The 24,791-nt window shown below is 42.1% G+C and overlaps 1 protein-coding gene across 9 annotated transcripts in view; it reads left to right on the plus strand.

The window, feature by feature from the left end:
• The first annotated feature begins 1,835 nt into the window (after positions 1-1,835).
• git2a (G protein-coupled receptor kinase interacting ArfGAP 2a) overlaps positions 1,836-24,791 on the plus strand; it is a 42,969-nt gene continuing 20,013 nt past the window's right edge. For 3 of the 9 annotated variants that reach the window (XM_017709297.2, XM_017709300.2, XM_017709299.2), the window contains exons 1-13: positions 1,836-2,190; positions 12,317-12,450; positions 14,652-14,764; positions 15,624-15,729; positions 18,411-18,497; positions 18,622-18,752; positions 19,142-19,236; positions 19,765-19,810; positions 19,942-19,947; positions 20,115-20,166; positions 21,375-21,447; positions 22,016-22,113; positions 24,659-24,770. In XM_017709297.2, the coding sequence (XP_017564786.1) occupies positions 2,139-2,190; positions 12,317-12,450; positions 14,652-14,764; positions 15,624-15,729; positions 18,411-18,497; positions 18,622-18,752; positions 19,142-19,236; positions 19,765-19,810; positions 19,942-19,947; positions 20,115-20,166; positions 21,375-21,447; positions 22,016-22,113; positions 24,659-24,770 (1,105 nt within the window). In that variant the 5' untranslated portion in view covers positions 1,836-2,138. The remainder of the gene's footprint in view (positions 2,191-12,316; positions 12,451-14,651; positions 14,765-15,623; positions 15,730-18,410; positions 18,498-18,621; positions 18,753-19,141; positions 19,237-19,764; positions 19,811-19,941; positions 19,948-20,114; positions 20,167-21,374; positions 21,448-22,015; positions 22,114-24,658; positions 24,771-24,791) is intronic. The other 6 variants (XM_017709304.2, XM_037531739.1, XM_017709302.2 and 3 more) reach the window with 5 other exon arrangements.

A 24,791-nucleotide genomic window follows, 5' to 3' on the forward strand; every position in this document is an offset into this window, starting at 1 on the left:
CGTTACTTCATTTACTACAGTAAAGTATTTTCTGCACCTCCGTTTTATATAACTGGCAGCATTGATACAGAAAGTGAAAACGAGCGTCAGTGTCATGGTCCTTTCCACAGTGCAGGCTGGGCTGGACCATGTTCATGGCTGGGGGGGTCGAACATGTTGTTACCTATTTACAATCGTAGACTTTATTACATGATCTAAAATGCGCTAATGCTGCAATCCCGGGATCAAATTAGTATTCAAAATGTGAACAAAACGCAAACCGTTTCATTTGGTGTTATAATGTTGGTACTTTCGTACTTTGTGCGTTTTGGGTATGTTCCAAATGAGCCCCTCGTGCACTTGCTCCCTACGCCCTATGTTGGGAGACTACACAGGGCGCGTTTCAACACATTAGCGAGCTACAGAAAGGTCAAAAAGTAGGAAAAGGCATAAATGGTTTGTCGTGCCGTGTATTCCCTGGTCTTTCTGGCTACTACGCAAGAGCATGTCTCAAGGCAATGGCTTTAACCCCAAACAGTGCACTGTGTCTCTAATAGGGGTTAAGATGAATCTTCAACCCCAATTCCAGTGAAGGTGGGACTTTGGTGTGAAACATAAATATAAACAGAATACGATGATCTGCAAATCCTCTCCCACCTGTATTCAACTGAACACACTACAAAGACGAGATATTTAATGTTAAAACAGATAAACTTTATTGTTTTTTGCAAATATTCACTCATTTTGAATTTGATGCCTGCAACACGTTCCAGAGAAGTTGGGACAGGAGCAACAAAGGACTGGGAAAGGCACATACAGACACCTTCAGCCAACAAACAACGACAACAAGAGAAGCAGCACAGCACTGTCCCTACGCATGGCAGCATTTTGCATGCCACGCCTCTAAAGCCCCTTCTGCAAAAGCAAGTCGACCTGATAACCTACACAGTCCGAACCAAGTTCCTGGGGCATTCAGAGTCCCGGCTGGCACAAGTACCGCCAGTCCTCGCTCTGGGTTATGTCCTTGCTCTGGTTGCGCTGCCCCCTTTGGCCTCAGTGGGCAACCAGCTTCACTGGCCCAAAAAAAACCAAGCATGCATCCCATACGGGTGCGAGCCAGAACTTGGCTATCCAGGATGACCGAGCCACATGCCTCTCCCAGGTGGACCCAGCTGTCGGTGACTACCCTGATCTGGACGTTGGTCCCCTCCCAGCTGTCTGGTGTGCCACGGTGCGGGAGCAGGCCTGGCCGTAGCAGGGACATCCACAAGCCCGTGCTGATGATCCCTCGGCCTGTGGCAGCGGCCGGTCTTCCGTTTCCCCGCCGGCTGCGCCGTCCCCTCCTCCTGCATCCCCAGCCCACCAGTCGCTCTGCTGCCGCCAGCCTGGGAGCTTCTAGCTCCTCCTTGGATACAACAACAGCAACAGTTTCCCTTCAAGGAGTTTTGTGTAGTTTTGCATACCACACCATACAGTTAAAGCCCTTCTCCAAACCGGAGCAATGCATTTCTTTTGCATCTTTGAGCTCCTCCCACCTTCAAGATACATCATCAGAAGGTGTGGGGGGGGCGTGTCTTGCCTTTAAACTGGGAGATCTCGCCCGAGATACTATAGGAGCGCCCATTTAGGGGCCAAACAGTCATGTTTACAACAAATTCAGCAACGCGGCTTCATTTTTCACGCACTCCAAAGCGCCCCTTTAAGAGTTTAAGAGGCCCGGAGAGCTGCAGGGCTCGGCGGTAACGTGCACCCGGCACCGTGGCCTGCAGAGAGCGCTGCGGGGCTCCCGTGCAGAGAGAGAGTGGGAGAGCGACATAGAGCGAGGCTTGGGGAGAGAGAGAGCGGCTCGGGTTCTCGCTGCTGTAGAGGAGCTGAAATTCCTCACTAGAGTTTCCGCAGCCGTGCATCTCGAAAGGGGCGGCTTTTCTGAGCGGGTCTGTGGGCGTTCGGGCGCTGCTGGACGGGGGTTCTGCGTACCTGCGTTAGTTCTAGCTAGTTTTAGTTGTTCTTTAACTCCGCAGGAGCGCGGCGTTCTTCGGCTCCGAGCGCCATATGCTCCTCCATCGATGCGAGCGGGGCTGTAATGTGGGTAGAGATGCCAGTTTCGGGGTTTAGAGGTCCAGTTCGGGGCTGAATGGTGATTAAAAGCGGAGGAGAACATGTCTAGACGGGGGAGAAGCAGTGAAGTGTGCGCGGACTGTGGTTTACCAGGTAAGTTGCCAAGTTATTCGAATTTTCCCGTTCCACCTTAAATGGTGCAGCAGTTACAGGGCGCCGGACTGTAACTGCTGCACCATTTAAGGTGGAACGGGAAAATTCGGAGAAGCTTCGTCTGACTGTATAAAACGCGCTTGAATGCATTTTAACGGTTTCTTATATCTGCTATCTTCACTTTCCGGACCGAGAACGTGACTAAAGTGTGCTGGTAGGCGTCGTGTCCACTGCGGAGTGGACTGTCCACTGACAGGTGGCGGTTTTTTTTTAAAGGGGCACTTCGGACCAAACCCAAAATGTGATTTATATGCACATCTGTTGTACACATGCCCACCCACCTCCTAAAGTGGTGCTGCAATCGTCTCCAGGGCAAGAATTCCACGTTAAAATGCAACCCACCTCCTGATGACGCATCTTGAAGGTGGGAGGAGCTTTGACTGTTTTGAACGCGTCGAATTAGATTTGCTGATACAGAGCTGCTGCGTATTAAAGAAGCATAAGAAGCAAAAATCTGCATTGTTCTGCATAACATCTGTTTTTCCAGGCCATTTTCAAACTTTCCACGTAATTCAGTGCGTGCGATGGTACGTCTTTGAGTGGTTTGGTGTGAATGAGATGTCTTTACAGTGGGGGTGATAGGGGGAACCAGGCCGTCGCCATGACTACAACACAAATATAGCCACTTTATTTACTATCCAAAACGACCAGTGAACCTACTTATATGGAATATGAAACAGATAGAAAATCCGAAAACAATAAGGGACTATTTTGCCTCATGACACCCTGCATGTACCTGTACCCCTCCACCAAGAACCGTGCAACATCTTTCTGACCATTTCGTGCTATGACCCTCCATAAAGGGGCTTTTAGAGGTGGACGTCTGGTTCCTATCACCAGCACTGTGAACAATTCTGACTCTGTAAGTTTCTCTAGAACAGAGCGTTTCACACCAAACCGCTCTGACGGACTCTGTTTACATCTCAACCGTTTAATTATGGAGAAGTTTTGAAAAGTTGGTGGAATTCTCCTTTAAACGCTACAGATGCTAAATGCAGTTGCTTTGTCTGAGCAGGCCGGCTCGGTAAAGTAAGGCTGAAGTGACTCTCGCGGACAGAAATGGCATTTGGCCCCGATGAACTTTGTGTCTCAGTCAAGTCCTGTTATTATCATCACTGTCGAGGGGCAGAGACAAAAACGCACATGTTCCTGTCATTCAGACCACTGTAATATGACACTCGGTGGGCTTTCTAGTGAGAGGAACTGTCGGTTTTCAGCGTCTGTTTTCTGTGAGAGTCTGGATCTTCTTCCCAGCCGGTTACACTTGAAGGGGAACTCCACCGATTCTCCAAAATCCCTGTCTAAATAAATGTTTAGATGTAATCGGAGTCAGTCAGAGCGATTTGGTGTGAAACGCTCTGCTCTAGAGAAACTTACAGAGTCAGAACTGTTCACAGTGGTGGTGATAGGAACCAGACTTCCACCTCTAAAAGCTCCTCACAAAGTTACTACATGGTTGTGAATTCAGTGCCTGAGATGTCTGAAACACTGTTTTGCAGTAGTTTTGAGATATAAATACCATATTTTTCTGGATTTATCACTGTGTTCCCCTTGTTTAAGTGTAGGCTCACTGGTAAAACGGCTGTATTTGAGTTGTTGGGCTTTATACGAGGTCAAAAAGTCACGCTAGAGCTGAAGGGGCCCCCTGGAGAAACCGCCTAATGTCAAAGTTGCTTTACCCCCCTGTCAACGTGACCATGAAGATGTCTCAAAATAACGTCTCTTGAGGAGGGAGACCTCATTTAATGTGACAGTTTGGTGAACAATCAGATTCACAGTTTTCTGCTCACGCTAAATGTAGTGAATCAGCCAAAAACCACGTTTGGAGCGTGAAGTTAGCTTCTCTAGCTTCAAAGCTAATGCAGCTAACTTAAAGGAAGCCTCTGTATGCTAGCTAGCGTGCTAACTGCATGCTTAAATCACTGCACATGTGGATTCTGACTCGGTTATTTCTAAACATGGACAAAGGTGTAAACAAAATGTAGGTTTCGGGACGGCTACTACTGTTTTCAGCAATGCTAATGTGCTTCTGAGAAGAAGCAGTGTGTCAGAAACCACATCAGCAAGTCCGTTTGATCCTTTAGAGGAGTGAAAACGACAGTTTAATGTTTCATTTGTCATGTTATGCGGTATTTTATGTCACCGAATCCATCAGTTTGTCAGAATTCATGGTATTTCTCTCACTATGAGGCCCGGCGTGCATTACACAAACACGGCGTACGGCTATGGCAGCCTCTGTGGCGTGAGGCGGTCCGGACTGCTAGCCTAGCCACAGGCTAACACATGAAGCTAAGCTAACATTCCCTCAGTCGTTGAACAAAACCGTAAAGAGAACAGCAGTTCTGTCGCTGTTCAGCGCAAAAGGGACGCAATTTCCAGTCAGAGAAATGGAGCCAAACTGGAGTAGGAGATCTAGATAGCTAGGTAGCGCCCATGCTAACTTTATCTGTTAGCTTCGTGGCGTCTTGCTTTGTCGTTTCTGTCGTTTGAGAATTTTCTCCAGAACTGAGTGTTGGTACAGTTATACAGCTGAAATAAGATACTTAGAGTCCTAGCATGAACATTAGCAATCTGCAAAAAGTGAAAACAAAATCAAAACATTTGCTGAAAATCCACAAAAGCAGTTGTGGTTTTTCAGCAGGTACTCCCATCTTCATTGTACATCATAATAGGGGGTTTTCTAGCCTTTAAATGGGAAAATCTCTCTGGAACGCGACTAGGCGAGTTTACAGCTGGTGTAGCGAGGCCTACACAGCTTGAGGCGAGTAGATGTTGGTTTGCGCTAACCGGTGACTATAAGGGTCCATTGCGTAGCGATGTTAGCCTCCTAGCTTCAGGGCTGAAACTAAAGAAGCAAACTTCAGACAACAAACATGTCGTAGCTGGTTGACTACATTTGGGATAAGGAGGGAAATTTGTTTACATTTGAATTTTCAACAAACTGTCGCTTCAGTACGGTACTAGCTGTGTCAGTCCCTCTGTAGAGACGGCGGGATGTTCATGACCATGAGACTTTACAGACTGAGCCGGCTGTAATAAAGCTATGGCTGAAAATAACCGGTCACGTCTGCACCCCCCTGAGAAGGGAGACCCGATTTAATGGACAGTCAGGGTCAGTCTGTAAACTCTCGGGGTCAGTGGTCCAGCTTGTTCGGGGCGTCCCCGCGTAGCCGTGTCGGAGCAGCCAGTTGTTGTCAGGGTGTGAATATATTTAGCCGTTCAGGCCTGGGTTTTATTTTAGCCCCGGGGTGAGAGGGAGACAGGTGGCAACAGAGAGAGTGAGACGCGGAGGTAGAGAGAGAGATTCTTGCGCCACGGCTCCTTGCAGCTGTCCTCGGACGCTTCCTGTGCTTCGAAGGAAGTGACTTCGCCTCTCATTCGGCAGCCAGCTCAGACAAACAGTTGCTCTTTCTGCCGCGCCGGCTGTCACGCCGCCATTCATCTTCCGGGACCCCTGCGGGTCTCCACTGCTTTCTCCCTGCCATATTGGGCATCTCGCGTAACTCAAAAGGGACGAGATGATTCATCCACACTTTCTCTCAGTGACGCACTGGCCTTTTTTCGTCCCTGAGCAACGTAATATACCTGACATTTTAAGTGAGCCGTTTTGCTTTATCTGTCCTTACTGAAGGTCGAAATGACATGTCAATTAAAAAGTCCAAAAACCAAATTTACTCAAATAAAAAAAGAAAATATGCTGATTCGATATGTAAACATTATTAGAAGTTGCAAAATATACCATTTACTCTTCGTTCCATATATAAAAACAAAGCTGCAATAAAAGCTTGTTTTTAAATTCAGTGTTTTTTGTGATGTCATGAAAACCAGCACCACAATATAAAAAACCGTATATATATGTGTGTATATGTATATATATATATACACACACACACATACACACACACACACACACACACACAGCCCTCAGCAGTGTAGCCCTGCCCACTGAGTGAATGAGGTGCGATACAGGGCAGCCTATAGAATAGAGATTATTTACATATATTAGTCTTAGAGGGTCTATTGAAGGCTCTATGTTTTACATTTTTCTTGCATTTTATTTTTGTCTGCTGTAGCCCAATTGGGTAGAGCTAAACTTCTGAGTGGGAGGAGCTAAACTGCTGTATGTTGAATTAGAGGAGCTAAACTTCTGTAGGCTGAATGGAAGGAGCTAAACTTCTGTAGGCTGAATGGAAGGAGCTAAACTGCTGCAGGCTGAATGGGAGGAGTTAAACTGCTGTAGTGTGAATGGGTGGAGCTAAACTCTCGTAGGCAGAATGGGTGGGGCTAAACAGCCATAGGCTGAATCGGAGGAGCTGTACTGCTGTATAGAATGCATATGTAAACAGCCCAGTGTCTTAAACCTTTCCAACCACTTTCAATACCATAGCAATCGCCTAGCAACACATTAGTAACCACCTGGGATAACATAGCACCTTCCTGGCCTCATCCTCGCAACCACCTGAAACACTAGCAACTACTTACTAACTCCCATGCAACTGCCCCTTAGCAACTGTTTAGCAACACCCTAGAAACCGCCTAAAATACCATAGCAACCTATCCACCCTAATGCTTCTCTCTTCGTTCTCCTCTGGAAATGAGCATTTTTAGTTACTTGTGCGCCTTTATGGAGACTCAGGCTTCCAGGTTTCGTCTGCAGGTTGTCCCCAGTGCTTTCCCCTCCACCTGCCAGTGAGGCTCAGCTGCGCTCTGCATGTGTGTGTATGCGTATGTGCGCTGTGATGTGGTCAGATGTAATCTGCTGAAGAGGAAGCAGCGCTGCTCGGCCGCGTGTCGAGCGTTGGAGGCTGTGAAACAGCTCTTTCAGTTCAGGCCATAGAAGGAAGTGCTGAGGGCCACTTCTGCTTTTCGCTCTAAATGCAAGTAACAAACGAAAATGTTTGCTGCGCTTTATTTAGGCCTCGGCAGTTACGTACTGAAGTTCACGGCTCTGTCGGAAATTCACAGCTCCGACTGAACACATTTGGATTGTGTTTTCACTTTATTCTACACTTTAAAAGAGTTCTTTAAGGGTTGTTTAGTAAAGGGAACAGCTCTACTTAGAACCATAGCATCTATATAGAACCTTTTGCTCGCTTAAATGGTCCTTTGCACGGTGAGATGATGCTCCAGACTGATGTAGAGTGTGCTGGGTATGGTTCTAGATACATTTAAGTAATTTGGTTTATGTTTTTACTTTATTGTACACTTTTTAAAAACAATGGTTCTTCAAAGGTTCTTCTAGATCCATTTGCACGGCTAAATGATTCTGTGCATGGTGACATGATGCTTCAGGCTGATGGAGAGTGTGGTGTGTATGGTTCTATACAGAACCTTTTTGAAAATGGCTCTATATGGCACCAAAAAGGGTTCTGCTGTTGTTATAAGCTTGACATTGTAACAGTAGCAGAACCTTTGTTGGTGCTGTATTTACATTTACGGCACGTTCCTCATCAATCTGAGGAGCCGTTTCACCATGCAGTGAAACTTTTACACGTGGTCAATGGTTCTGTATAGATCTAGATCATTCTCTTTGCTAAAGAACCATTGAAGAACCAGCAGAAACAAATTCTACCTGTAAAGACAAGACATAAACACAAAAGACAGTAATAGACGATGTGGATCAGTCACGATACGACTGTGGATGTTGCTCGTCTCTGCTGTTGGAAGAAAACCTCGTATCTCCAAAACGGTGACTTTACAGGAGAAGGAAAAAACTGACGTTGCTTGTAATGTAAGTCTATGGAACCAGAATTTTTTCCAAGTCATTTTGGGTCTTTTCTTTTGGTCCATTCATCATGAAATTTACACACAATGTAAAGAGAAACACGTGTTTTCAAATTACACCAAAAACCGAAAAATGACAAAAATGGAGATACGAGGTTTTTCTTCCGACAGCAGCTGTTTTCTTTCTTCAGCCGTTGCTGGACTGCTTTAGCTGAGGCTGCTGATGTACACAGATCCCCCAGAAGTGCTCGCGTTTACATTCTCTGAGGGTCAATAGCCTCAATAAGCCTAATGGGTATTGATCACTGCCTGATACGGCGCTCACTCTGTTTCTGGAGCATTCAGTCAAGTTATTCTGACTGAATCCAGACTCACCTGTTAGTGGTTGTTTACTTAATTGGCTGTTTAGAAGAATTAAAAATAGATTTTAATTCTTGCTTTTAAGTAAATGCAATGATGCAGTTTCCCTTTCAAGCCTCAGTAAATAAAAGACAAAGTACCTTAACCTCTAAATGGCCAGGGCCCACCGGCAGGCCTAGAGTTTTATTACACACTTCTATAACCTAAGAAAACACACTTAAAACGCTTCAGCCTTTAAGGGTTCTTCAGCAAAGGCAATGGTTCTATATAGACCTATGAACACTCAGAGAACCGTGTGCATGATTAAATGGGTCTCTGACTGGTGAAATGGTTCTTCAGATTGACGGAGAATGTGCTGCAGATGGTTTTTTGATGGTTTCAAACTTGTAACGAAAGACGAACTCTTTTTGGTGCCTTTCTAGAAACATATACAGAGCGTTCTCCATCAGTCCGAAGAGCCATTTCACCAGAGACCCATTTAATTATGCAGATGGTTCTTTGAGTGTTCATAGTTCTGTACAGAACCATTTTCTTTGCTGAAGAACCCTTGAAGAACCATCATTTTTTAAGAGTGTAGCTCAGGCAGTTTTGCATGAATGTCCCTGTAGTTACTGAAAAGTGTTAGTAGGTAAAAAGCCTGGGATTTTAAGGGGTTTGATTTGTAGTCAAACTGGGCTTCATGTAAAAAATAAACCCCATCTGTTAGACATGCTGGCTGATGTTGCTTTACTTTGGAGCTACGCAATTATATCAGAATCATATCAGTATCAGCAGAAAATTAGTTTTAAAAAATCGGCTTTGGTCAGGAATTTAAGTTTGGCTGATATTTCAAACTGATGTTTGATGTCGTTTTTATTGCGCTCTGTAAAGCTAATCCAGGTGGATTTCGTCCAGATATATACTTATTATAAATGTTTATACAACAGTTAATTCCGGCCAAGCTGATTGGTTGAGGGGCGCCATAACATCACAGCTTTTTCAGAAAGACTGTATCACTTTGCTGAGACGCTGTTGCTAAGCAACCACTTTGACAGCTGTAGGAGACGCTCAAGACATTTGAACGTTTTTACTTCTTACTTTGCAACAAGCTGCTTATAGGAACTATAATCTGGAGGAAGGAACTGAGCATTAAAACGTATTAAACGCCGCGTTCACGGCTCAGTTTATTCATTTATTGCTGTATTTATTTCGCTGCTGTATTAAAGCGATAGAACACTCGAGCAGTGTGTTATCGCCAATAACATCACGGCTGTGATGATCCATGGCGACCAAATCACAGCCGTGATGTTATTTCACGATAACACTCCCTCTCGGGTTCTATTGCTTAATTATGTATCGTTGGCAGATGTGTTCTTGACAAATTCTGGAAAATAGGCATTGGCCTACAGTTCTTATATTGGTGAACCTCTCGTTTCTCAGCTGACTAGCTAGCTGTTAGGCTAAGGACTGCACACCAACAACCAACAGCAAGAAAGGGAAAAAAAAAGTTCAACGCAAAAATCTGAAGCTTAAAGGGTAATTTTACCCATTTTTTTAAAATTTCTGTATAATTAAATTGTTAAGATGTCAACAGAGTCATTCAAAGTGATTTATTTGACTCGTCTTTACGGTGGCGGTGATGGGAACCAGGGGTCACCATGACTACAACGCAAATATAGCAATTTCATTTACCATCCAAAACCACCAGTGAACCTACACAAGTCTTCTAAGTAATGTTTCTGATGGTAAAATAGTGGAAAATCTGAAAAAAATACAGTTCCTTATTGACGTATTTGCCTCACCACGCCCTACATGCTCACCTCCGCCATGAATATGCTTTAAAATAAATGTTTCAGGCCAAAATTTCATCTCAAAATTATCCTAAAACAGTGTCTCAGGCATCAGGCAACATATTCATTAGCATTTTTATATAATAACTTTGTGTGAGGAGCTTTTAGAGGTGGACGTCTGGTTCCTATCACCACCACTGTGAAAAGTTCTGGCTCTTAAGTTTCTCTAGAGCAGAGCGTTTCACACCAAACCGCTCTGAATGGCTTTGCTAACATGTTATGGACAAATTGGTGGAATTTCCCTTTAAGCCACACAAAGCAGTTAGCAGACATGTCCGTACGAGTCCGACTTGAGTCTCTCAGCCTTCAGTACAGGCAAATTTAAGGTCTGAAGGGCAGAACGGAGGCGCTACGTGCTGTAAATGTAGAGTTTAAATGAAAGGGAGAAAATTCCTGTGTAGTTTGTGCAGCAGTTATGCTAGCTAGCATAATAGCTAACCAGCTGTGTAAGTGTTGATGAGTTTTAAAGGAATATGGTCTGTAACTGTAACTAAAGATTCCTGCTTCTCTGGCTTCAGCCTTTTTCCCAGACCTGGTTTAAGCGCCACGTCTTATTTCTCCCATTATTTCAAAAACAGGGCTGCAAAATGCCAGAGGGCGCCCGGGAATGGGGTGGATGTAGCTAAAGAGCTAAAAAACGGAAAGTTGAAATAGTTTCTAACCACTTGTTCAAGATGTTCCTTTAAGCTTAGAAAGTAGGTGGATTTATTTCACTAAATAAGCAATGAAAATCCTGTATTTAACTTAATTTTTCTTCAGCAAACAGATTTTGGATAGTAGGTTGCTAGCATTACTGCTACTGAGTACTGATTGGTTAGCATTACTGCTACTGAGTACTGATTGGTTAGCATTACTGCTGCTGATTGGTTAACATTACTGCTACTGAGTACTGATTGGTTAGCATTACTGCTGCTGATTGGTTAACATTACTGCTACTGAGTACTGATTGGTTAGCATTACTGCTACTGAGTATTGATTGGTTAGCATTACTGCTACTGAGTACTGATTGGTTAGCATTACTGCTACCGAGCGCTGACTGGTTAGTGTTACTGCTACTGAACGCTGATTGTCAGATTCCTGCTACGCTCATGAAATTCCTGCTATTCTCGGAAAAGCATGTCATGAATATCGTTATTACTTAAATAACATTGACTAACTACATGTTTTCTTCCAAAGAGCATAATTAGGCCTGTGTGTTTAGTGCAGTGCAGTTTGTAAAACACTGAATAAAATCTCAGATAAACTGTGATGATTCATGTTCATCGTGAAAATGTCACGGTTATAGTATTTTTGCCGTATTGACCACCTCTTTTCTAGCTAAATTATCAAGCTCTTGCTAATAAAGAGCATGGTAGCTAAGTTCGCCTCTGTGTGCTGCTGAATTTCTTTGCTGATTTTTTTCGCCTTCTGACACCAGTGTAATCATCCGAAACAGTAAGCCTACAGCCTTCTGTTAGTTTTGGCCAAAGTCGGATCTTTTTTTTCCTTCCCCGAAACTCTTACAGATATGCGAATGCCAGAACTGGTCAGAATGCATGTCTCCAGATGATGCTAGAACAGCTCAGTGCTTGACCACGTGGTTTTAACAGAACTGAAAAACGGTTGTGGGGAGAAAACTGGCTCACGGGCCAGATTCGCCTTGTGGGCTACTGATGATTGTAGGGCCTTCCGCCAAAATCTGCTCCACGTCATCCCTTCCTCTGCAGTCGTGTGAGTGGCTATTTGTGTGATTGCGTAGTTTAGGCCCTTCGAAGTAGTGAGGTTAAATTGGTCAGGGTACATTAATAATAGAACTGAAACACAGGGGTTGCATCTCGTGTTAAATGAATTAGGCACATCTAAGCTGTGATCGCTACCAACATCAACCAAAAAATACGATTATTCTCCAACATTATTCACTTAATGTGCATCATCTGAGACCAACTGCCCGCAGCCTTCATGTTTATATGGTTTTTTCAGAGCAGTATTAAAAAATTTCTGCTGGGATGTTCAGACGCTTTCCGAATAGCAAGAATCTAGAAAACTCATCTCTGTCATTTACTTGTTTGTTTGTTTGTAAAGTTCCCTTCTGAGCGTCAGTGAACAGAGCAGAGCTGTTGCCAGTGCTTTTGTTAATGATGTTTGTTTGTTTGTTTGTTTGTTTGTCTTAACAGATCCACACTGGGCGTCGGTGAACAGAGCGGTGCTGATCTGTGATCAGTGTTGCAGTGTGCATCGCAGTCTTGGACGCCACAGCTCACAAATACGCCACCTCGTACGCACCTCCTGGCCTCCAACACAGCTACAAGTGAGAGACGTTTTTCACTGGCACTAAGGGGCCGAGCCCAACTCCTGAAAAACAACCCCACACCATGATCCCCCCTCCACCAAACTTTACACTTGGCACAATGCAATCAGACAAGTACCGTCTCCTGGCAACTGCCAAACCCAGACTCGTCCATCAGATTGCCAGATGGAGAAACGTGACTGGTCACTCCAGAGAACACGTCTCCACTGCTCTAGAGTCCAGTGGCGGCGCTTTACACCACTGCATTCCACGCTTTGCATTGCGCTTGGTGATGTAAGACTTGGATGCAGCTTCTCGGCCATGGAAACCCATTCCATGAAGCTCTCTATGCTGTTCTTGAGCTGATCTGAAGGCCACATGAAGTTTGGAGGTCTGTAGTGATTGACTCTGCAGAAAGTTGGTGACCTCTGCGCACTATGTGCCTCAGCATCTGCTGACCCGTGTCTGACCACTTTGTGGCTGAGTTGCTGTCGTTCCCAATCGCTTCCACTTTGTTATAATCCCACTGACAGTTGACTGTGGAATTTTAGTAGTGAGGAAATTTCACGACTGGACTTGTTGCACAGGTGGCGTCCTACCACGGTATATCACATTTGTGAGATACTGTCTGTGTGTGTATACACAGATGTGTGGATGATCCTGAATGTTCATCATGCCAGTCAGTCGCATTTGCAGCCCTGTGAATGCGAGAATTGTCATACAGGGATAAGAAGGTCATATTCCTCAGTAAGATGATGAGCAAAAGGCAAAACCTGGTTGACCAGCAGCTCAATGTGGGCACTGTGGATCAAATTTACTGTCACCACAACCACCACAAGGACCTATTTCCACATAATTAAAGCACTCCCTGAACATCACAGAGCTCCTCCAGCTTGAACCAAACCTTGCACACAGTCCTCATTGGATGCCTCCTGAGGTCTACAGTGAACACGACTCAGAGCATCGTTCACATACAGGCAAAAATAAGATTCATCTGACCAGATAACATGTTTTTAGTCATGAAGCGTTTCTTGCCCGGAATTTTTATTCCCACGCTGTGAAACATGCCGGCAAGGCCTGTCCATCAGTTTCGTCTTTCGTCTGCAATTCTGATGAGAATTTCCTGTAGACTGGGATTTTTGCCTCTGCTGGTCGACCTGTATGACTGTACGCTTTGACACACCTACAGATTCAGCTACTTCCTTCACACTGTGCAGTCACTCCTTTTTGCCAATCATTAACATCCACTTTGTGACCCATTTTCCACACACTGAGCAAGACATTCACTACACTGTACCACCTTTTCTCAATCTATGAATCCTGTCGCACACCCTGCAGTGTGCAGCATTTATAGCCCGGTCATCCTCGTGCCATCTGCAGAAGCCTGAAGTTACTACCACCTTAAACACACAAGGTGTCTAATTTTTTGAGCTTATATACTCTGACTGGCCGCCTTATTTATTTTGTTTACATGCCACAGTATCAGCTCCACTGACCATATAGATGCACTTCCTATAGTTACAGACTGTAGTCCATCTGTTTCTCTACATGCTTCCTCAAAGATCAGGACCCCCACAGAGCAGGTACTACTTGGGTGGTGGATCATTCTCAGCACTGCAGTGACGTATTATCGTGTGTTGTGCTGACATTACAGTAAACTACAGTCTGTAACTGTAGACCGACAATGAGCTCCCAGTGGAGCTGATACAGTGGCGTGTAAACAAAATAAATAAAGTGCCATAAAAATGTGTCTTACATACATGAGGGAGACCTTACAGTGCACGTGCATAGAACACAGACACACATACACCTTTCAGAAGTGGTCTCGCCTCACAAGCACAGGTGAGACCACTTATTGCACACACACGTGCTCGAAGCCTGATTGACAGCACGGCTTTAGTTCAGTCTTCTGTTCTTCAGTGTCAGAGAAAAACAGGAAATATTTATTTAATAAGAAAATAATACAAAAGCCTCAGCAACTACATATAACATTGCATTTTATGTACATATTTATTGTGTCCACTCTTGACCTTTATTACAGCTTCCCTTCTTTTATGAACGTGTTTATGCTTATCAACAATAAAGGCAGCGTGGAGCTTCTTTTATACAGTGATAGGAAACACAGTAGCTCATTTCTAATGCTACTCTCTAGCTGTCCATTCATTTTGTGGTCTCTTCCTCAGGACTTTTCTTCTAACAGAGCCATTTCCTCTCATCCACAGATGGTCCAGGCGTTGTATAATAATGGATCGAACGCTATCTGGGAGCAGTCTCTGCTGGACTCGGCCTCAACAACGAGCGGCAAGAGGAAGGCCAGTCCTCAGGATAAACTCCAGTGAGTGCTTTAGTGTCTCAGCAATGTGGAACAGAGAATGGGTCTGGTTGAAGAATGATGAACGGGAATTCCACCAATTTTTGGGAATTTCAGCATAGTTAACTCATTCAGGGTGGCTTGGTGTGAAGTGCTTTGTTCTAGAGAAACTTACAGAGTCAGAATTGTTCACAGTGGTGGTGATAGGAACCAGGCATGGCCATGTTGGCAGTTTTAAATGTTCTCCACTTGTAAATGATTTTCCGGACAGTGGAATGGCTGATTTGCCATTGTTCCTATGCCTCCCCACAGTCATATAAATCGCTAACCTCAGAGAGCTTCGTGGATCTGACCGTGTTGATACTACTCACGTCAACATTCATGACCAAACCAAATGAAATGTCTAAGGTTTACATAAAACTGGCTTCTCCAAAACGCTGGATGTTCTAATAATTTTCATCTGATCTGCTGCACCTGATTTTAATTTTAGGCATTTTAAGTAGTAATAAATGTGGGGTGTCATAACTTTTTCACTCACAAGAAAATTTTATTTCTGTTATTTGGACTTTACTAATAATTTTTCAGAGACATTTCTTCCGTTTTATTTGTTCAGTTATATTACACAGATATTACACGTTATTGTGAAAGGGAAGATCGGATGTCCATAAGTTTAAATATAAAAAACTTTTATATTTAAAAAAAAAAAAAAAACAAGACAGGTTTTCATGGGGTGTCTTCATTTTTTATACGACTGTATGACGATCCTTTCGGCTACAGCAGGCATTCGATAGAGTAACAGGTGAAGAAGATTTTGGAAAACGGTTAAACGTTGACAAATGCTAACAGTGTGTAGCAATAAACATACATCTTTCCTCCTCAACAGCCCGAACAAAGCTGAGTTTATAAGAGCCAAATATCAAATGCTGGCTTTCGTCCATCGGGCACCCTGTCGCGATGAGGACAGTTGTACTGCTAAGGACCTGAGCAAGGTGAGCACGTTTATCCTGTTTTTGTGCTTTCACTCTGTTCTATACAGATTTTTCCCCTTGGAGTCAAAATCAGAAGTTTCTTAAATCCTGCAAAATCAGGATTACCTTTATTTTATTAAGGTTATATATTTTAAATTATGAGATCATTTTAATCCAGTATGAATCTGCAGTGTGTGTAGTTTTACAGTCTGACAGTAATAATTGTGGAGTGATTTTAATCCAGTATGAATCTGCAGTGTCTGTAGTTTTACAGTCTGACTGTAATAATTGTGGAGTGATTTTAATCCAGTATGAATCTGCAGTGTGTGTAGTTTTACAGTCTGACTGTAATAATTGTGGAGGGATTTTAATCCAGTATGAATCTGCAGTGTGTGTAGTTTTACAGTCTGACTGTAATAATTGTGGAGGGATTTTAATCCAGTATGAATCTGCAGTGTGTAGTTTTACAGTCTGTCTGTAATAATTGTGGAGGGATTTTAATCCAGTATGAATCTGCAGTGTGTAGTTTTACAGTCTGACTGTAATAATTGTGGAGTGATTTTAATCCAGTATGAATCTGCAGTGTGTGTAGTTTTACAGTCTGACTGTAATAATTGTGGAGTGATTTTAATCCAGTATGAATCTGCAGCGTGTGTAGTTTTACAGTCTGACTGTAATAATTGTGGAGTGATTTTAATCCAGTATGAATCTGCAGCGTGTGTAGTTTTACAGTCTGACAGTAATAATTGTGGAGTGATTTTAATCCAGTATGAATCTGCAGTGTGTAGTTTTACGGTCTGACTGTAATAATTGTGGAGTGATTTTAATCCAGTATGAATCTGCAGTGTGTAGTTTTACAGTCTGACAGTAATAATTGTGGAGTGATTTTAATCCAGTATGAATCTGCAGTGTGTAGTTTTACGGTCTGACTGTAATAATTGTGGAGTGATTTTAATCCAGTATGAATCTGCAGTGTGTGTAGTTTTACAGTCTGACTGTAATAATTGTGGAGGGATTTTAATCCAGTATGAATCTGCAGTGTGTGTAGTTTTACAGTCTGACTGTAATAATTGTGGAGGGATTTTAATCCAGTATGAATCTGCAGTGTGTAGTTTTACGGTCTGACTGTAATAATTGTGGAGGGATTTTAATCCAGTATGAATCTGCAGTGTGTAGTTTTACAGTCTGACTGTAATAATTGTGGAGGGATTTTAATCCAGTATGAATCTGCAGTGTGTAGTTTTACAGTCTGACTGTAATAATTGTGGAGTGATTTTAATCCAGTATGAATCTGCAGTGTGTAGTTTTACAGTCTGACTGTAATAATTGTGGAGTGATTTTAATCCAGTATGAATCTGCAATGTGTGTAGTTTTACAGTCTGACTGTAATAATTGTGGAGGGATTTTAATCCAGTATGAATCTGCAGTGTGTGTAGTTTTACAGTCTGACTGTAATAATTGTGGAGTGATTTTAATCCAGTATGAATCTGCAGTGTGTGTAGTTTTACAGTCTGACTGTAATAATTGTGGAGGGATTTTAATCCAGTATGAATCTGCAGTGTGTAGTTTTACAGTCTGACTGTAATAATTGTGGAGGGATTTTAATCCAGTATGAATCTGCAGTGTGTGTAGTTTTACAGTCTGACTGTAATAATTGTGGAGGGATTTTAATCCAGTATGAATCTGCAGTGTGTGTAGTTTTACAGTCTGACTGTAATAATTGTGGAGTGATATTAATCCAGTAATGAATCTGCAGCGTGTGTAGTTTTACAGTCTGACTGTAATAATTGTGGAGTCATTTTAATCCAGTATGAATCTGCAGTGTGTAGTTTTACAGTCTGACTGTAATAATTGTGGAGTGATTTTAATCCAGTATGAATCTGCATTGTGTAGTTTTACAGTCTGACTGTAATAATTGTGGAGTCATTTTAATCCAGTAATGAATCTGCAGTGTGTGTAGTTTTACAGTCTGACGGTAATAATTGTGGAGCGATTTTAATCCAGTATGAATCTGCAGTGTCTGTAGTTTTACAGTCTGACGGTAATAATTGTGGAGTGATTTTAATCCAGTATGAATCTGCAGTGTGTAGTTTTACAGTCTGACGGTAATAATTGTGGAGTGATTTTAATCCAGTATGAATCTGCAGTGTGTAGTTTTACAGTCTGACGGTAATAATTGTGGAGCGATTTTAATCCAGTATGAATCTGCAGTGTGTGTAGTTTTACAGTCTGACTGTAATAATTGTGGAGCGATTTTAATCCAGTATGAATCTGCAGTGTGTAGTTTTACAGTCTGACTGTAATAATTGTGGAGTGATTTTAATCCAGTGTGAATCTGCAGTGTGTGTAGTTTTACAGTCTGACTGTAATAATTGTGGAGCGATTTTAATCCAGTATGAATCTGCAGTGTGTAGTTTTACAGTCTGACTGTAATAATTGTGGAGTGATTTTAATCCAGTGTGAATCTGCAGTGTGTGTAGTTTTACAGTCTGACTGTAATAATTGTGGAGTGATTTTAATCCAGTGTGAATCTGCAGTGTGTAGTTTTACAGTCTGACTGTAATAATTGTGGAGTGATTTTAATCCAGTGTGAATCTGCAGTGTGTGTAATATTTGCAGTCTGATTGTTTAGGTGCTGCCTGGTTTAATGTTCCTAATGCACAGTTAACAGTTACAGTAAAACACTGTCTTTGAATCTTCAGCAACTTCACTCCAGTGTCCGGACAGGTAATCTGGACACGTGTCTGCGGTTACTCTCACTTGGAGCTCAAGCCAACTTCTTCCATCCGGTAAAATCCCACTGCGCCTTTACTGTATGAAAGCTGTACTGAAGCTTGTAGTTCAATAAAATTGAATTGTAACTGTAAAACTTTGTAAAACTTTGTTCTACCTTTCTCTGGCTTGTTTGAGCAGGAGAAAGGCACCACGCCGCTGCATGTTGCGGCTAAAGCAGGGCAGGTGTCGCAGGTGGAGCTGCTCTCGGTGTATGGAGCCGACCCTGGAGCTCCAGACGCCAACGGAAACACACCCATAGAGTACGCAAGGTACCGCAGATGAGTTTTCTCTCTCTCTGTTTTTCTAATTTAACAGTTTACAGCATTTTTAAACTCACAGAGCACAAACAGCAGATCTGTTTATTGTGACATAAACACAGCAATCTGTTCCACACAGAGTTAGTACAGAGCAGGAGCTGCTCCACCAAGATCATCACGTTTTAGCTTATCTTACATTATTATTTAAAAGTGTGTGTATATATTTATATATAATATTCTGTGAGTGTTAAAAGGCCTGAAGCCATTTGTGAATTATCAGTGTGTGAGACGCAATATTAGACACAAGTTTTAGCTTTTAGTTTCTGATTTATCTGCAAATGGCTGCTCTGAGGAGTGTTAATCTATCAGTGAGCAAAAACTGTGGCATGTTTTTTCCCCAGACAGGCCGGCCACCTGGACCTGGCAGATCGTCTGGTGGAAATTCAGTATGAACTGACCGACCGACTGGCCTTTTACCTGTGTGGCCGTAAGCCAGGTGAGCTGTTGCTATATTCAGCTCCATCCAACTGTATGTGTTTATAATGCATAGTAGTTGAACACTTCATTGTAATAACTTAATCATTTATAGTAATTATTGAATAACTTAAAGTAGATACTATGTAATTCATAGTAGTAGAATACCTAATAATAATTACTGAATCATTTATAGTAATTACTTAATAAATTAAAGTAGATACTAAATAATCCATAGTAGTTGAGTACTTCATAATAATTACTGAATCATTTATAGTAATTACTGAATATAAAATTACAGGTTGATTCATTAATAGATATTAAATAACACATAGAAGTTACTGAATCATTCATTGTAATTAGTGAAGAAATCACTGTAATTGCCAAATAATTTATAGCAATTACTTAATATTTCATAGTACTTAATGAATAATACATTTTAAGATTAATTATATATTATTGTACCGAAATTATTCACTTACTGGTTCGAAAAGGTCTTAAATATGGGCATGCATGTAACACACTCTGTTTACGTATTTTTAACATTCAGATCATAAGAATGGACAACACTTCATTATCCCGCAGCTGGCCGACAGGTACTGATGTTTAGACTGTTTTTGTAGCTTATGTTTTCAAACTCATAATTGAGGAATAGTGTGTTTCTGTTCTGTGTCACATCCTGTCTGACTAAGCTTCTCTTTACCTTTATTGCTTTCTCTGATGAAAGAAATGTGTAAGTATTTGTCACAAGTGGTTAACATGACACATTTCCTTTTCACCTTGTTTCTGTGGTACATGCTGAGGAAGTCGGCTTTCTTTCTGCTGTAAACTGGGCGTCAGGGGTGTTTATTTAAAAAAAAAAAAAAGTTAAATTAAATTTTTTTTTTGTAACTCTTGCAGCAGCCAAGATTTAACAGAGGTGGCCAAGGCCGCAAAAAGAAAACTACAGTCGGTGAGTCTTTGAGTCATAATGACAGCATCATAGTAACTGCAGAATCATTTCTAGATGAAAACTCATGTTTTTTCCTTTGTTGCAATTGTAAAGAGACCTTTGATGTAAGAAAGACACTATATACATGGAGCAAATATCATAATTAAGTTGGCTTCCTTCTTGTTGTTATTCCAAACTGACATTTGTCAGTGCTACTACTCTAAAACTAGAACCACCAGACTTTGCAGTCATAGAGCCTATAACCAAACGACACGATTAAATATGCGTTTTTTTTTTTATTTATCTGCCACAATGGTGTCACAATAGACTTGCCCTAGCAACCACCTGGAACACTACAGCAGCAAACATAAGAAATACAATAGTAACCATGTAAAAGCACTTTAGCAGCCACTTAGCAATCATATTTCTGTGGTGCTAATTAGTTCATACACACATTTTTACATTATCTGATTCGTAAAAAGCAGATAAAAAGGAAAACCAAAAAACCAAATCAGACCACAACATAATTACTGTCCAGAGTTTATGTGGAACCTGCTTTAGCCTAGATTTCCTTTATCCCAGCTTTATATGGCCATAAACCTCCATAATTGCAACAAACTCATCAACATACTTTATACAGGTAAATTTCAACCAGATAAATATCCCAGCGAACACCTTATATAAGTAGCAAATTTATAGCCACAGTCCTAGCAACCACCTGAAATACCATATCAACTGCTTACAAGATACCATAGAAATCACCTACCAGCAACCTTTCTGCAATACCTAACACTCAAAAAAGCAACAGAAACCAATAAGCGATACCCTTAACTTTACTACAGCAACTGCCCAGCAAACCTCTGGCAATCACCTGGAACACCACAGCAAAGATCTAGCAACACTTTAGCAGTACCGGGAAACTCAAGCTGTGCGATCACTGCATTTTCTTCAGGAATAGTTCTTGTTCTTAATGTCAAGCCAAATTAAAGTTTGTTCACAAATGTTCTCCTTCTATTTATTATCATTATTATTATTATTAGAATCATTATTATTAAAAGTCATAATCACTAGAGAATCAACAGTCCTGCTGTACAGCTTGGAGTAACTGCAGTTATGTAAAGCAAAAGTCATACAGCTGAAGTGTTTTTAGGCCCCAGTCATCATCTACCTGTAAATCAGAAGAACATTTTATTCCATGCTTTTGTGTGTTTTGTGATTTTTGCTTGTAGCTCAGTAACCACCTGTTTGAGGAGCTGGCGATGGATGTGTATGATGAGGTGGACAGAAGAGAAACAGATGCTGGTAGGTTTTCATTTTTCAGGGTGTAACGTGTGCTGATATGTTCAGTAGCCCCCAAGCATCCGCGTGTTAGCTTTTCCAAAGTAGCCTCTTTTCAGTAGCCTGCAGGCTACATATTTCATTTTGTGCAAGTTAGTGAATTTGCTGTTTTTAAACTGAGGTCACTTAGTAAGTTTGATGCGAGACAAAAAGTAGATTTAATTAAGTGAAGTTTCTTAAGAAAGTGCAGGAATGTAAAGTAGACAGGAATGTAAGGTAGATATATGTTTGCCGCTTTAGTAAGTATTTAGGTCATTCATGTCCAGCAGCTATATGTAGTACGAGAAGGAAAAATGTGCTAGAGCATGTTGTGAGAGATCTAGAGAGGTGAGATTATCTATTAACCCCTTTCCTGGTTTTATCTGTAGAAATTGACACTGAATAAAGTGATAGAAATTGGTGCTCAGGCAAGCTTGCCTGAACCAACGGAAGTTTATTTAGTAGTTTATCGAGGCTACTGTACATCCAGCCGTCCCACACTATTGTAAACACTTCTCTCTTTTTCTCATTGTTTCGTTTGTGACATACTCAGTTTGGTTGACCACTCAGAGCCACAGCACCTTGATGACTGAAGCCGTGCTCGTGCCTTTCCTTCCTGTAAACCCAGAATACTCCTCTACACGAAACCAGGCGAGTCTCAACAACACCACTGAGATAAAAAACCACTGAGGCGTGCGAACAGGAAGCGTGATTCTTCCCCTTCAGAACCGACGTGGTATCTGTGCAGCAGCTTCAGAGCAGAAGATCACGCTTGTGCAGAGTGCATCAGAGATTGCAGTACGGCTTAAACAGCTGATCTGACCTGTGAAAACCAAGAGCATCAGCTCATTTAAAGTGATAATAAACAGCTTTTCTTCCCTTTTCTGCAAACATAGTCAATCAGCCAAGACATGGTTGGTGTTCTTTAGTTTAGAGCTACAACCTTGAGAACCTTATAGTTACAGCATCTAAATTGTGTAAATTCTCTGAAACACGTGTAGAACATGTCTAGCATAATAATCAGCAGCAAGATTTTGGCACAATTTTGTGGGATTCAGCAAATAAATAGTAATTGTGCATTAAATGTGTTCTCTGTAGAGCATATGTTAACTTGTTCATTTGATTAAATTTGCATTTTTTTTTATACAGCAATCGATCAAAAACAAGCTTTCTTGTAGTAATGAATGGTGGAATGTTCTGATGATGTCACAATAGATGACACTCAGATGTACCCTAGCAACCACCTGGAACACCACAGCAGCAAGCATAAGAAATACTTTAGTAGCCATGTAAAAACAGCCCAGCAAACACCTTGGATACATAAGCGGCCGCCTAGCAACCCTTGGCAGTCTTATGTCTGTGTTGTTATTTAGTTCATACATGCATTTCGCTGTTATCGGAACAAAACCTTGTATCTCCAGAATGGTAACTATACAGGAGAAGGAAAAAACCTACGTTACTTTTTATGCAAGAATTTTTTCCAATGTCGTTTTCTTTTGGTCCGTTCTTCACAAAATGTACACGCAATGTAAAGAGAAACAGACATTTTCAAATTACGTCAAAAACTGAAAAACGACAAAAATGGAGATGCAAGTTTTTCTTCACACAGCAGCGATTTACTTGTACTTTATTTGAGTCTGTTTACTTTCTAAGGCTAGCAAGTCTTAAAAAGCAGAAAATCAAATCAGACCACAACAAAATTACTGTCCAAAATTGCGCATTCTACCGTTAAATTTTATGGGTTGCTAATGGCTAATGTAATGGAAGTGCATGTACACCAATTAGCATATGCAAATGAACAGACAAAATTCCGGCTTTGAGACGCTCCTACTGTTTGCACTGTCCATTTTTGTAAACAGGTCTGTCCTTCAATGGTCAGGACCCCCACAGAGCAGGTATTATTTGTGTGGTAGGTCATTCTCAGCAGTAACACTGACGTGGTGGTGGTGTTGTGTCCAGTGTAGATGACCTTTCATTGACAATCTCTTTGGGAAAACGCCGATAATGATCAAAACTAAGTTATCAGAGTAGAGCAGGTGGAGGGGCTTAGCGGCCTACGAAGCCCCTTTTCAACCGTATTAAAAGTATTGGAAACTGTTCTGTACTGTTCCAGTTTATTTCCTGTAGACTTCGTCATCAAGTACACAAGTCAAGTGCACAAGTATAACTCCTACGTATAAAGTTTAGCTTTCTGGTAAATGGAGGTTTACACACAGGTCGTTTTCACCCTGTTCCCACATCCCATCCAGACCTAAATCAGGTCTGTTTGAGTTTACTGAGATTAAAGAAGAGGTCGACACAGTTTTCGCAGCGGCGCCCCTCACCACACCCTAGATAAGAATCTGAAAAGCAGAAGTGAGCTGCTGTGCTGTGAAACTGAACAAGAAGTGTGGGGTGGATTTGTTTTCACTGCCCTCTCTGCTGGCCGGTGTTGCTGTCTACTCTGCACTCACTGTCCATCTTATCAGCTCCACTTACTGTATAGCTGGACTCTGTAGATCTACAGTTACAGACTGTAGTCCATCTGTTTCTCTGATACTCTGTTACCCTGTTCTTCAGTGGTCAGGACCTCCACGGACCCTCACAGAGCAGGTACTTTTTGGGTGGTGGATCATTCTCAGCACTGCAGTAACATTGAGTGGATCAGACGCAGCAGTGCTGCAGGAGTTTTAAACACTGTGTCCACTCACTGTCCACTCTATTAGACACTCATACCTCATCTGTCCACCTTGTAGATGTAAAGTCAGAGACGACAGCTCATCTGCTGCTGCACAGTTTGTGTTGGTCGTCCTCTAGTCCTTCATCAGTGGTCACAGGACGCTGTTGGCTAGATATTTTTGGTTGGTGGGCTATTCTCAGTCCAGCAGTGACACTGAGGTGTTTAAAAACTCCAGCAGCACTGCTGCGTCTGATCCACTCTGACCAGCGCAACACACACTAACACACCACCACCATGTCAGAGTCACTGCTGAGAATGATCCACCACCCAAATAGTACCTGCTCTGTGAGGGTCCATGGGGGTCCTGACCACTGAAGAACAGGGTAACAGAGTATCAGAGAAACAGATGGACTACAGTCTGTAACTGTAGAACTACAAAGACCAGCTATATATTAATTAGTGTTGTTTTCTGCATCCACACCAAAACATACTTGTGCATCTTATGATTACATTCATGAATAAGTATCTCTTTTCCAGGGAAGACAAAAACTTGCCCGATTCAACGCTCACGAGTTTGCAACTCTGATCATCGACATACTGAGTGATGCGATGCGCCGTCAGCAGGGGAGCTCAGCCACGATTCCTAAAGGTAAAGGCATCCAGCTGTTTC

Source organism: Pygocentrus nattereri, chromosome 20, assembly GCF_015220715.1.
Source record: "Pygocentrus nattereri isolate fPygNat1 chromosome 20, fPygNat1.pri, whole genome shotgun sequence".
Taxonomy (NCBI): domain Eukaryota; kingdom Metazoa; phylum Chordata; class Actinopteri; order Characiformes; family Serrasalmidae; genus Pygocentrus; species Pygocentrus nattereri.